This window comes from Helianthus annuus, chromosome 8 (genome assembly GCF_002127325.2).
Source record: "Helianthus annuus cultivar XRQ/B chromosome 8, HanXRQr2.0-SUNRISE, whole genome shotgun sequence".
Lineage (NCBI taxonomy): Eukaryota > Viridiplantae > Streptophyta > Magnoliopsida > Asterales > Asteraceae > Helianthus > Helianthus annuus.
Window position 1 is genome coordinate 87,048,913 of NC_035440.2, and position 14,860 is coordinate 87,063,772.

At 38.8% G+C, this 14,860-nt stretch overlaps 1 protein-coding gene across 1 annotated transcript; it reads left to right on the forward strand.

The window, feature by feature from the left end:
- The first annotated feature begins 10,081 nt into the window (after positions 1-10,081).
- On the forward strand, positions 10,082-12,291 carry LOC110870307. The gene is made up of 4 exons (XM_022119493.1): positions 10,082-10,687; positions 10,732-11,052; positions 11,222-11,471; positions 11,588-12,291. The coding sequence occupies exons 1-4, from the start codon at positions 10,082-10,084 to the stop codon at positions 12,289-12,291; spliced, it is 1,881 nt and encodes a 626-aa protein (XP_021975185.1).
- Positions 12,292-14,860: the final 2,569 nt, after the last annotated feature.

The window sequence follows — 14,860 nt, forward strand, 5'->3', positions numbered from 1 at the left end:
AGCCAATGACGTGCGCCATGCGCCTAAGAAGCTTGCGCCGCATCGTCATGTGCCATGCCATGGCATCCGCCTAAGCCACCTAAAGGAGCGCCATACGCGGACCCGCCATGTATCTGACCACGCGCTCATGGGAAAAATACAAAGGCGGGTGTGCGAAGTTCAAAGCGCACCACATTAGGCTTATAGCCCACGTCACGCGTGCATGTATGCAGGTGCGATGCACCATTTGGGTCCCCACTAGTGTTTGCCTTTCAAGAAGTGCTCATCCTTATATACCACTTTAAGCTTTGTCGTTCCACTATGGGACAAGGTGACAAATCTCAATCCATTTTTCTCATTTTTGTTTGTTTCAAACATACAACTTCAAGCTTCGATATCTCATTCATCTTAGCTCTATTTGGACATAGTTTGAACACAAACTCATAAATAATTATTTATACAACACATATATAAATATTATTGATGTCCAAAATATTTAATGAAAAACTCATTTTCACTAAATTTCCAACATAGTATCGAACTGGTACCAAACCAAAAGTATCGATCCTGATACACACCAAAAAGTGGGTACCAAATTGGTACCGAAATTCGATCGGTAAGGAACCATTCGCTACTCGAATTTTTCGGTACAAGTACCAAAATGTTCATCCGTAATGGTGGTGATGATGCAGGTGGTGGTGGTTAAATATTAATATCTTTTTAATTGTTTTGTTTTTTAGTTGAGATAAAGTAGACATTACACACAACGGTAAATTTGGATCACTGACGGACCACTGAAGTATCATCATGCCACCAGCAGAACCATCCGATCATATCCATATCCACTAGGCATAATGCATATACACCAATTCAGGAGAAAACCCAATAAATATGGAAAAAATCCCTCTTGTGAGAATCGAACCCAAGAACTATTGGTCCCAAAGTCTTATCTCACCCTCAAAATGTCATTACGGTATAAAACTATGGGCAATTACACACTCTCTTAACATGGAAATTTAACGATTATCCATTGTAAGAAACATTAATGTTATGATAATTCAACCATAGGGATTAGGACCACCCGTGAATATTTGGTCCATTTGTGAAATCTATACAAACCACGAGACCATGTGTGTCATTAACTCTTATAATTTGAATAAATCTGAATGTTCAACTCATGTAATTTAAATAGAACTGAATATTTTTTTTCTAAATAATTTTTATTTGATTTTAGCTTTCTATGCCGTATATATTTAGGCATATAAGAACTTGTTTATAAACGAATTGGTTATTGAACTAGCTATCTTAGCGGTCCAATTGTCAGACTGATTCCAAAAATGGATGACTAATTCCAATAACTAGTAAAATTATCCGTGTTCAACCATCCCTAGTGTTCTAGTGATGGCCACAGGTATTTAAGTTCCACTTATGGTAGGCTCGGGTGAGTTTTCTCCTCAAGGTCTCAAGTTTGAGTGTTGGTGATAGAGGTTTCTCATTGAGGGGTTTAAATTGGGGATCTATTGTGCGAGGGGGGTCTCTAGCGCGGACCTGGTTAAGACAACGTATGCTAGACCTCCCGACATTCGCGAATAATTCACACCTTTCAACAAAAAAATTATCCGTGTTTGCTGTGAGGTTCCGATTAATATCTACTTTGGTTCAGTTTAGCAACCCAAAGAAATATGCTCAGAAGAATATTGACACACATGTTTTACATCTACTAAAAACATAAAAATAAATTTACATTGGATAGCAGGACTGACTAATTTTAAATTAATTGTAAATGGAAATGTAAACGCTATCTTAAATATAACTTTAATGAAAAAGGAACGTAAAACTAAAACATTTAAGAAAAGTAAAAAAATAAAAGTAATAAAGTTTGAACTGCTTTGACGCAAACCGTTTCGACCCGAATCATTTTGACACTAACCGTTTTGACCCGTACCGTTGTGACGTGAACCATTTGGAACCGAACCGCTTTGACGCGAACCTTTCGACACGAATCTTTTCGACCTGAACTGTTTCGACACAAACCGTTTCGACCCGTACCGATCCCGCTTGAACCGGGGGTGGTGAGTGTCGAGGTGATGGATTCCAATTCATTTGACAAAAAAACACATCAAAAATAGAATTGAGATTCTAATTCCAACAATTTCCAATTTCAATTTAAATTTTTAAATTCGAAATCCAATCCCTTCAAATTGTAATTCGTATACAAATTTCAATTCTAATTTCAAAACATTACGTAAATCAAATACACCCTTAAACTTTTTATTCTAAAAGCCTGTATGTATTCTTTTTTTTTTTAAACGGCCAACAAATCCTCTAAATGGGCTACTGGCGAAATTCACCACATCGGGATACACTCGCCTTCCGAACCGGGGAAAACCCTCACCTAGGGCCGAAGCCCGTGAACACTCGCCCGAAGGCATGACAGTGCGGTGAGGTAAAACCCGCTCAGCTCAAGGATCGAACTAGCGATCACCGTCTACTCGCCTAGTCTCCCATCATCACCAGGTGCCGCAGAAACTAAATGCTAGGGGTAGGAATTGAACTTGGGTCACTTGAAACACAAAGTCTCTCCCTTACCACTCCACCACTAGTTCATTGGCCCTATATGTATTCTTTTAAAGACGAGACTTTTGAAATAAACATCCATTTATTTGTCTTTCAATATTTCGTTGATTTAAATTAAACATTAAATATTTGACTATTTCAAGATAAGTGATGAATTGTGGAAACACTTTTCCTTTACAAGTAGGGAAAGAAAGTGCGGTTTTGGACGGCTCGAACAGGGTGTTTGGAAGGTCGGTTTTCAAAGTAATAGCTTTCAAATTTTAATAATAACTTAAATCCAAATGTTATCATTAATTGCATATCAAATCCATATATAGGTAGGGCCTTAGATTACCATGATCATCATAACAACTTTTATATAGGTGTCATGTCATTCACTTATAATCCATCATCTAAAATAACTACCATAAAACTGCGGGGAGTCGAGACGTTAGTTGGGCGAGGGAAGCAAGGCAACGCTGGCTAACCCACTTCGTGCCAGCGTTAGGTTTGACGTTGCCCAGCCAGCGTCGCTTTGAAGCCTGGCGTGAGGCGTGGGGCGAGGTAAGCTGGCTAGCCAGGATTGGATGTTCATTTTTGACCGTTAGCCATAGCGGTTTGGCATGGTGGTTTAATGGTAAAAAAATCATTTTTTCAAAAAAACTTACAACTTTTACCTATAATTACCCCCTCCCCCCCCCCCACCTTCGAATTTTTACAAAATTCTTCAACCAATCTCACACCAAACTTTCAATTTTTTTTCAACCAAACAACAAAACCGAAAATGGTGCACACGACGGGGGAGGAGGAGATCGCGCTTGTCACTTCGATCGTCGACGCACAACGTAGGTTACAACGCGGTCAAACCGCGTACTGGGGACAAGCGTTCCAACAATACCAACAACACGTTGGTAACAATCGCCACAATCTAAACGTCTGCCAACACAAGTGGCGTGAACTAAAACCGAAATTAGATCGGTTTAAAGTTTGTTTCGATCGTGTCCCTGTGGGGACCTAAGCGACGACGATCGAATGGAGATCGCGAAGATCGAGTGGAGGCATGACGAGAATCCAGAATTTAAGTGAGTTCCCCACTTTAGTATTTATAGAACTTTGTAATTTTTTTAGAAATTATTAACTACTTTTTTTTATTTTTTAGAATTTAATAAGTATTTTTTATTTTTAGGATGTTATGTAATTTTTTTCAATAATATAAGTTCGTATTTTATTTAATAAATGTATATAAAAAAATAAAGTCAGCCAACATGCAGAAATAAAATAAAACATATATAAGCACAAAAATAACATAACTAAACTTTTAATTATTGAATTCTCTAAAATGATTTACATTATTTAACAACTTTTATAGATGTTTATAAAAACATGTCAAGTTTTTATAAATGTTTATAGTAAATACTAAAAAGCTCGTAGTTTTCGTTTAAGGTTTTTCTTTATAAATCATGGATGAAAAATAACTATTTAACGATTCATAGTATTTTTAAGGATCAATAATAGTTTTTCTGTTTACAAATGCTATGAATCGCGATTCACGTATAACATTCAAGGTTATATAGACCTATGGGTGACAAAAAGGTAGCAATTAGGGATATGGTGAGGAGGGTGGGGCAAGCCTAGTGGCAACTAAGAGGAACTGAACTAGGGATGACAATCAAACCTGAATCCGCGGGGTAAACCCGACACATTTGGGACGGATTTAGGGTCGATTAATCGGGTTTGGGTTGGGTTTGGGAATAGTCTTTTAAGTTGAACGATAATCACGAAGATCAATGAGATCGTTGTTAATGGAGAAGATATGGTAAATTTTTGTTAAAAGCGCTCAAAGACTTAAGAAGTGGATCCTTGGATATTTGAGTCAACTTTGAAATTAGATTGATCCCATTGACATGGAACGAGTAGAATTATATTCTAAATGAGTAAATGGTATATTGTATGATATTAATATTGAATCACTATACATATATGTAGGTTAAATCATTAGGCATATACTATTTCTTATATAACTTTGAGACGATGTCACTTATATAAATGATCAATTCGATTAAAGGTGTATCCAAAGTAGAATAAGCTACATTATAAATTCAATAAATGTGACAAAAAATTATAAAAACAAATAATGTGTTAAATATTAGATAATACAGGTTGACGGTTAGATTCAGTTGTGAACAACCCTCCTGATAGTGAATTGTGTGAACTAATCCTAACCCTTGATTATTAATACACAAGTGCAAATCAATGGACATGATTTAATTAGAATTTGATAATGAAAATACACTAATGTATTTTACAATTTGATGATGTAAATTAATAATCAGAATTTTTTCACTTAATTCACAAATACACTAATGTTTACTTTAGAATCTCACGCTAGAGACACTTGTACATTGCAATTTGCATAATTAAGTAGGGAAACAAATCTGGCTTAAAAAAAAAGCCTTCTAGACACATCTGAACATCTGACGCATGCATAAATATAGCTGGCATTTCTGTACTTCATGTGAACCTAAATTCAACTGGAGGTGTAAGGGGCGCTTCTCTTTTAGGCCGTGGGGTATGGGGTGGGAGTTTTGGTGTGGGTTGGGGTAAAACGTCCAAGTCACCATCCCGGGTGGGCTTGGATTGGGGCGTGGCCCCTTGGGGCTTGGGTTTCAAACCGGGCGTGGGGCGAGGGAGCAAGGTGACATGGCGGTTTATAAATGGCCCAAAGAAAAGAGCCGTTGGGCTAGCCGTTGGCCAACGGCTATATTTAAAAAAAAAAATTCTTCCATGTTTTCACTATAAAAAACTCACATTTTACTTCCATTTTTTACCACATTCAACCACATCTTCTATACATCTTCAATTCTCCTTCTACAAAACGAAAAAATGTATCCTTACAACCGTCCTTTTGACCCGAGCAACCCGTATGGATTCCAAGAAAATAATCCTAGCCCACCACCCACTCGTCCAATAGCTTGTCCATTTTTCATACACTCTCCTATGCCCGACATGGCGGGTTATGCATCGTATATCGGGAATCGTGTATATACTAACTTCCCACACACCGAAGATTCAATACCTACCCCGTTTTCACAATCGCCCATCGACCTTTCACCAACCTCCATCGATCTTTCACTAAACAAATCCGTTCCCGAAACTCAACCACCCAAAGAGGGTCCTTCCGCATCGAAACCCATCAAAAAAAGAAGTCATAAGAAAAAAACCGAGGAGGATAAAGTAGTTGAAACCGTCAAACGAAAACAACAAAAATGGGTCTATGCTGAAGAAGTTGCATTGGCGAGGGCTTGGTGTGAACAATCTCAACATTCAACTTTAGGTATTCTTAACCTTAGTTTATATTAATGGAATGGTTATTTTTTATATGAGTTTGTAATATATTAATATTTTTTTATTAAAATAAGAAATTCGCAACATCGAACCGCCTTGTGGGAATGGGTTAGTAGGAAATTCCATGAAGAAATGGGTAGGGAGACTTATCGTGAAAACGATAGCTTATCCTCAAAGTGGACCGAAATAAGCACCCAACTTACAAAATTTAGTGGGTGTTTAAATAAAGCAAAGCAAAACCCTAAAAGTGGTGAAACCGAAGTCGACATTTTGACAAATGCACTGGTCGCATACAAATCAAATATGAAGACCGACTTCCATTTCATGCATTATTGGGAGATTTGTAAATTCCATCCAAAGTGGTCGACTATCCCCATTGGTAGCGAAACTAACTCGTCTTCCAAAAGGTCAAGGGCCTCGTCCCAAGCCCAATCTGATGCACGAGATCAAGAGTTTGAGGACCTTTTGAATGATTTGCCAAGCCCAAACCGGCCTGAGCATGGAAGAAATGCCTCAAGAAGGCGTGCTCAAAAACAAACGGCGTCGTCTTCAGCTGGGAGTTCTGGCTCATGTAGGGGAATATACATCGACCAGTTGGATGACATTTCATGCAAGTTGGGTACATTCAACGTATTCCAACAACAAAGGGCCGAAATACGAAGGAGCAAAGAAGCTAGAGATGCCGCTAGAGATGCCCTGAAACAAAGACGGGATGATTTGAAAATTCTATCCCAGCCGATTGATCACCTACAGGGTGACGAGTTAGAAATAATCTTGACGTTGAGAGAAGAGATAAAAAACAAATATAAAAGTTAGTAATTTTTTTTTTTTTGTAATCTTCTTTTTTTTGTAATTTTCTTTATTTAAAACTATTAAAAAATTAAATTTGTGTTATTGGGTCTGCCCAGCGGATCAGCCCAGCCGGTCAGCCCACAAGCCCACCAAACCCACGCCCCCCAAACCCCCGCCCACCATACCGTGTGTTCTTGTGGGTTTCCCATGTCTGCCACCCCGTTCCACATGTCAACCAATGCCCCAACCCAAGCCCCAAGCCCCAACTCCCGCCCCACCATGCCCCATGGTCTTAGGGAGTGACCTCTCTTACCTACAACCAATCAGCACGCGTCACGTCAACTCCCCTCACACCCTCAATTTGATGGCGGCACTCCTCTCTTAGCATCTTCTCTCTCTCCTCATCATCTTCTCTCTCTCTCTCTCTCAGCATCTCTCTCTCCTCTCTTTTTTGTGCGGTGAACACCCACCGATCCACCATCACCGCAAACACTCCCCGAGGGGTCGGCGACGGTGTTCCCGCTCGGGGACTCGCCTCACCGAACCCCTCCCCGCTAAGCACCGCGTTCACCCTAAGGTCTAACGTTAACATATGTCAGTTACAATGTTACGGGAAATTTTGTTACCCGAATGGCGAGCGTTATAGGAGTGTGCATGTGGGACCCAATCATTTCCACAAATCAGATTTCACCCTTTTTAGTTCCTTTTTTATATTGTTTAAAAGTGACGTTATCCTACCACAAATCAGATTTCCCCCTTTTTAATTCCTTTTTTTTATATTGTTTAAAAGTGACGTTATCCTATACCGTGCAAGTTAACAATTGACGCTAATGGCGTGATAATGCCCTAGGGCTTTAAACAACACCGACCAGCCTTACTATGTTTTCTTTGAACAGCCAATGAGGATTTAATACAGTTACTACGTAGCAAATATGGTATACATGTATATATATACACACATGCATATGTCGAGTGCATCCAATCTAAAACATCAGTATAAAACTATGAGAATCATATAACAAACTTGTATATGTTGCTTGCCTGCTTTGTCAACGAGAGAGAAAAAAACGAGTAAAATGGATGATTACATGGTGGTTATATATTTAAAAGTTAAATATAAAATTATTTGTACGGTTCTCATAATTATCCCATATATAAATTTACAACTTTCTTATGCATCATCACTTGTACCCTATGCTTTGAGGTTTTTCAAAAAAAATTTTGATTTTCCACTTTCTACCTTAAACTTTTATCTTTTAAATTTTAACCCATTACTTGATTTTCCACTTTCAACCTTAAAGTTTTATCTTTTTCATTTTAACCCATTTGAATTTTTACTTTTAACTCAAACTTTTCATTTTTTGAATTTAACACAACACTTTATTATTTACAACTTTGGTCCCCATACTTTTTATCTTTCGCAAGTTTTTCGTTTTACGTTTCGTTCTAAATTTTGCGAGTTAACATGTAGTGACGTGCATGTGAGTTTCAACGTTTTTGCTCTATTTTCCCATATTTGACAGACCCGTCGCAACGCGTCCATTTTTTCCCTTTTGAAAACTTCGTTGCAATGGGCGGGTCCTAGATCAACTAAGTTATTATTTTCTATGTTTTATGTTTTCGGTTAATTTCTTCGCATTAACACACTGTAACGGGTGTGTGTGGTTCAACAATTTTAGTCTCCTTGTCATTCAGTGTAATTTTTACCATTTTATCTATTTTATTTTTACGATGTTGAGACTCGATGTCGTTGTTGCATTGGTGCTACTTAGCACGGTTTTACGAACGGTTTTAACCTATTAATTTTTTTACTAATATTTTGTTTCGGTTTACCTCTATACTTCCTTTACTTAAAAACTATTTTTTACGTTCATATTTTATGTACAGGTATGTATAAATATGATTTCTTTTACATTCCGACGTAAACTTTTTTTATAGACGAGTCAGGTCAAATATAATACGTTTTCGTTTAAAGAAACCATTTTTACGTGCATATTTTTATGTACGTTTTCGTTTAAAGAAACCATTTTTACGTGCATATTTTTATGTACGTTTTCGTATAACTTCAAGTTATTGTTCGATATGAATTTCATTTACTTTACGTTTGATCCAATGACAATGCTTATACAGGTTACACTGAGTTCAACTAGATACGTCGAAATGTGTGTTTTCATATGGTTAACGCATCATATAATGTTTGGACTAATCAATTCAATATTTACGATGTACCCGCGCCGCAACGCGGGCGGATCTTTACCCCTAGTTATCTATAAATTTGGTTATATATTGAACGCATGTATTTGTCAATTTGTGTGTATACATGTATGTGTGTTGTTATTCTTGCTTTTTTTTCACGTATACGTATATTAGCTTTCCATTAAGATTTATAAATCTAGATAATAAGTTCTAATTAACCATATTTTGTTATAACGTGAAAATACTTTGGTATTAAGCTTCGAGGAACATTACATATTAGAGTATTTTGCCTTTCTTTCTAGATATAGAGACTATTTGCATATTAATCGCTCCTATTAATTTTTTGTCGGCTAAATAGAGTGGTTGTGGGGTATAACTGTATAAGTACACTTGTTGAAAATGTTGTATAGAAGTTTCAATATAATATAATAATAATTTGATTAAACCTTCACAACTTGAAAGAAAATAAGTGTGGGTTTGCTTTTATTATATATATCCTACTTACTACTTAAAAATAATCATTTTGTTATTATTAACTTTAAAAACTTACTTGTTACACAAAAAGTGGTAAGGAATGTCTCTAAATTTAGATTTACCTTCATACAAAAAACCACATAATAATTGTCTATTTTAGTTTGACAAACGGGGCATTGTGATTTGTTAAGACAAGAGGGGACGCACGTGGGTGTAGATAGTGACTCCCACCAGCCACCGTCCTGTTTTTTAAGTCTCAACCTTAAAACCCCTCGTCCTTTTCTCAATCCAGGCAATCTTTAAATGAGAACTGGGCCAATTATGTGGGCCAGGTTTCCTCAAGGTCCAGGAAAAGACAAAGGAGTGGGGAGTCCAATCTTTTTGAGAATCTGGTGGATAACGATTTTGGGCCCAGTGGGGGTAGCGATCAGAGGGGTGGGGTTTCGGATAAGCCTGTGACCACAGAAAGGAGTTTGTCTCAAGAAAAGGGGGATCTCAACCTTAATGCAGCTCCAGAAATTCCACCCGATAAGCCGCCGGGTCCGTTGGGAGTCAGAGATATGAGCTTTGAATCCTCTGAGGAGTCATGCTTCGTCGATGATACGCAGGAAAGATTAAAGGAGCAAGAGGTTAACGATACTGTTGAGTTTGGGAAGTTGGTGGGTATTAACCTGGATGGTTTCGAGGATAGGATGGAGAAAATTGTTAGGGATGAAGAAGGTATTAATGTGGTGCAGCGATGAATCTGCTCTCTATTAATATTAGGGGTTTCGGGGTGGAGAAAAAAGCCAGTTGGATCAAGGATATTAAAGTCAGAGAAAAGGTTTCTTTTTTGGCGTTCCAGGAAACTATCAGATCGGACATCTCGGATGCTGACATTGAGCGGTTTTGGGGTCGTTCGGTTTGGGCGAAGGAGGCTGTGAACCCTTCTGGCAGGTCTGGGGGGCTCCTCTGCGTTTGGGACCCAGGTATGTTCTGTCTCAATTCGGTGTCAAAAGACTCTAACTTTCTTTTGCTTTCTGGGAGTGTGAAAGGGTGTGTGGAGGAGGTGAATATTCTCAATGTGTATGCGCCCCAGAAATTGGTCGAAAAACGAGCTTTGTGGTCTCGTATTTTAGCTGCGAAAGCGGGTAAGGAAGGGTTGTGGATCTTGGCTGGGGATTTTAATGTTGTTCGTAGTGCGGAGGAGCGTAATAATTCTTGTTTCAAAGCTCAGTGTGCGAGGGATTTTAACCAATTTATATATGAAGCTGAATTGTGTGATTATGATTTAAAAGGCAGCAGATTTATCTATATGGTGGATGGTGAGAACGGGAAGAAGTTCAGCAAAATAGACCGAGTTTTGGTTTGTAAAAAATTTCAAAATTTGTGGCCGGAGGCGTTTGTTAGAGCTCTTCCGAGGTTGCATTCAGATCACAACCCTCTTCTCTTGGTGGTCAAGGATTTGAACTTTGCGCGGAGGGTCCTCCGGATCTGTGTTTTACTCTTAAGTTGAGATACCTTCGTCAAAAAATCAAGGAATGGAGAGACGGTCTTAGAGGTAGGGAAGGTGAGGAGGAGGAAAAAGTGAAATCTGAGTTAGAAAAGCTGGATGAGGAAATGGAATATAGGGATCTCACGGAGGAGGAAGAATGGGTCCGGTTGGAATGTAAGAAAAAGTTACTTGAGACGGAAAGCATAAAGGCAAAGGATTTGAGAAAGAGATCCAGAGTTAGGCGGGCAATGGATGGGGACGATACCACGAAATTTTTTCACGGTTTAATTAATTAACGGAAAGCCTCTAACGCTATTCCGGGCTTGATGGATAATGATGTTTGGGTCTCCAAGCCGAGAAATTTTAAAAAGTTGGTGTATAACTTTTTTAGTAAAAAAATTTAAGGAGGATTTTTTGGTTAGGCCCGAGTTAGTTTGCTCCTTTGACAAGAAGTTGTCAGAGGAGGATGCCACCTTCCTGTCTAAGGAATTCTCGAAGGAAGAAATTAAACAGGCGTGTTTCGATTGTGGTAGCGAACGGGCCCCTGGTCCGGACGGGTTCAATATGAAGTTCTTTAAAAGGTTTTGGGATCGGTTTAAAGAGGATTTCGTTAATATTTTTAAGCAGTTTTTTGTGTCGGGCTCTTTCTCGAGGGGTTGTTCATCCTCTTTCATTACCCTCATCCCCAAAGTTAAGACCCTGGAGATTTAGGCGATTACCGTCCGATTAACCTTGTGGGTATTATCAATAAAGTCGTTTCTAAAGTGTTAGCTAATAAGCTCAAAACGGTTATCGGGTCGGTCATTAAAAACCAATCGGCTTTCCTCAAAGATAGACTCATTTTGGACGGCCCCCTTATCATTAATGAAGTTTTGGCGTGGGCTAGGGAGAATGGTACTGAGTTATTCTTATTTAAAATTGATTTTGCCAAGGCTTATGACAACGTCAATTGGAATTTCCTCTCGTCGATCATGAATCAGCTCGGATTTCCCCCGAAATGGTGTCTTTGGATTCATGGCATCCTCTCTTTGGCCCGCTCCTCGGTGCTCGTTAACGGGTCGCCTACCTTCGAGTTCCCGTGCCAGAAAGGTATGCGTCAGGGCGATCCGATTTCACCGTTTCTCTTCTTATTAGTTATGGAGGCTTTCTCCAGTGTGATTAAGAAAGCTTGTAGGGTTGGGGCGTTTAGGGGTATCCAGCTTCCAAAAGAGGGGTCGGTGCTTTCCCACCTCCTTTACACGAACGATTCTGTGCTCATTGGTGAATGGGCTAGGAATAATATTAAAAAGGTGGCGTTGTTGTTAAGATGTTTTTATATGTGTTCCGGTCTGAAGATTAACATGAATAAATCCAGTCTTTTTGGTGTGGGAGTGGGTGTTTCGGAAGTCGAAGACATGGCTGCGGTTTTGAGTTGTTCGGTGGGCAATCTTTCTTTCTTTCATCTTGGTATTTTAGTGGGCGCTGACGAGGTATGACCCGGATCGGCTAACCCGACCCAGTCATTACCTATTATTTTATTATAAATAATTAATCATAAACATTTATTCTAGAATGTTCTATTCTGCATGGATAAATCACGTAACCAAATCCCCATTCTTTTGGGAAGATCATGCAAATCTCTAACTTATCGGAGCCCATCCTAAGTTAAGGGATACCTTAATGGTAAACTATAAATAGAGGTAAACACCTAAGGTATGATCTCATCTTGCTCTCGCTACAGGAAGCTCAGTCAAGCCGCAAACGAAAGACCATGAGCCCAAACTCTTCAACCACTGAACTGTCGCAACTTGAACCTCTTCAAGCAATTCCAGTTAACTCGAAGCACGACTACAACGGAACTCATCCCCTGTGTCTCATGTGTACGTATCATCACCCGCCAGAAGCTAACTGTCGCTTTTGCGCAAATTGCAACTGGTATGGTCACCTTACCCAGCACTGTCGCACGGGACCGCAGACTTGAGGAATTCCAGCAACAATCGTAGTCTCCGTATAAGTCCTCCACGGAAACATTAGTTATGCTTCCAATGTTGTTGTAATAATACGATTTTCGCCATTAATCTCTTTTGAATGTTGAACTTGTTCTATTTCTCGATGCAATATGGACTCTATTTATCTCTCACTCTCTCGCACCCGCGCACAGACTAAATACTAGCACTATGTACTGCATAATGTGTTTTACCCCTACTATGCGTTCTTAAGATAAAGTACGATAAACGTGCAAGGATCAAACTAATCACGGGTGCACACAGGATTACTGTGATCAGTGCACGGAGATCGTAATGAGTTTCAATGATGCCATAACGTTAAAAGCATGGTCAAGCGTGGTGGATACGCCACTGGCACTTCCTGTATATAAGCGTCTTGACCATGTCGACACGGTGTGACACCTATCCACGGGGCAGAGGCGTGTGGTTGAAGCGTGGTGGATACGCCGCTGGTACTTTCTATATATAAGTGCTTCGCCATGCCAACCAATGTCTTGTGAAGAAAGTGCCATATAAGTTGAACGTTATTAGACCAAGCATACTAGTTAATTCTATTTTCAACACACTACACTACATCGCAAGGCGTAACAATCTCAATCACAACTCAAAGCGTGTAATCGCTAGACTTTTCGTAAGTCAACACGCTCGCAATCGCATTATCGCTAGAATCTACCTCGCAATCACTATCGCTTATTATGTGTGACAACCCTCACCAAACCAGGTATCCGTACGAATTAATTAATATTTAATTGATGCTTAATTACTGTGCTAGCTTACAATTGTGGATATACTGTTACTTGAATTCTGATACATACACATACATGCATCATACTTTATTTACTGTCACTCCATTTATTTACACAGAACTATAGTGACAAACTTGATGCACAAAAAGCACAGTAGCACAATGAACTGATAACCCATTAAACATGCTGATATAGCCAGCATCAGACAGATACTGTCTCTAAGGCCAGTATGAGCTGGGAATAGTTTACTACACTAGTAGGAAGTGTAGGGAAGTGAGGATTGTAGAACTGCGTCACTAGGTATAAGTTATAGTGACCGGATGTGCCAAAAACATGTTTTAAACACAAAATTCTGCACTTTAATATAAAATTCAGCATTTAAGCTAACTAGTAAAGTGCAAAAACATGGGAAAATAATACTAGACACTTTCCAAAGTGTCGGGAATTCTTTGTGTCACTAAAAATAATATTAACGACATTTAAATGCTTATTAAGCACTTTAACGGATCAGTATCCAACCGAACAACCGGACTTTATCCGGAACATAAAAATATTGACAATAACATTGTTTTTCCTTTTCTGAGCCAGTTAGGGTCCCCGAATACCCTAACACCCGTTATAAATCATAACACACTAGTAATTTGTTTAACCTTCTAATTAAACTCCTAACTAACCTTAACTAGCTAGTTGGAAACTAACCACAAACACCCCCCCCCCCCCAATGAACCGATCGGTTTCCCTCTAGGGAACACCACCCTTACAAGATATGATTATTTTAATTGTTGGTCTAATATCTACTAAACATATAGTCCAATGGTTAATCAAGCTAAGTGGTCCATAAATAAGACCATAAGACTCACATTTCATTCATTCCACACTTAAAGAAAATTGCATCTTTCTCCCTCTTCTCTTTGATACTCGGCTGCCATCATTCCACCACCATATCACCACCATCAAAGTCTTGTTCAACCATTTTCTACATACACAAAGGTGCAAGGGATCATACAATGAAGCGTAGTGTGTTCGGAAGCTCAAGGACCACTCTCGTTTTCTTTTATCCACCACTTTTATGCTCTGAAACTTCCCTAGCCTTGTGCTAGTGATAAGCACTTAGATACTTGTATTTTACTTGTTATTTAAGTGGTTAATGATGTTTAAAGATCGAAAACATAAGAACTCTAAAGAACATCATCAAAGTCTTGAAGTTTAAACTAACTAGAGAAGATGTATGGTTAAATGATGTTGAAATCATGATAAATCTGAAATAAACAAACCATAATCTGCTGTAACAGACTTATGATCTGATTTTAATC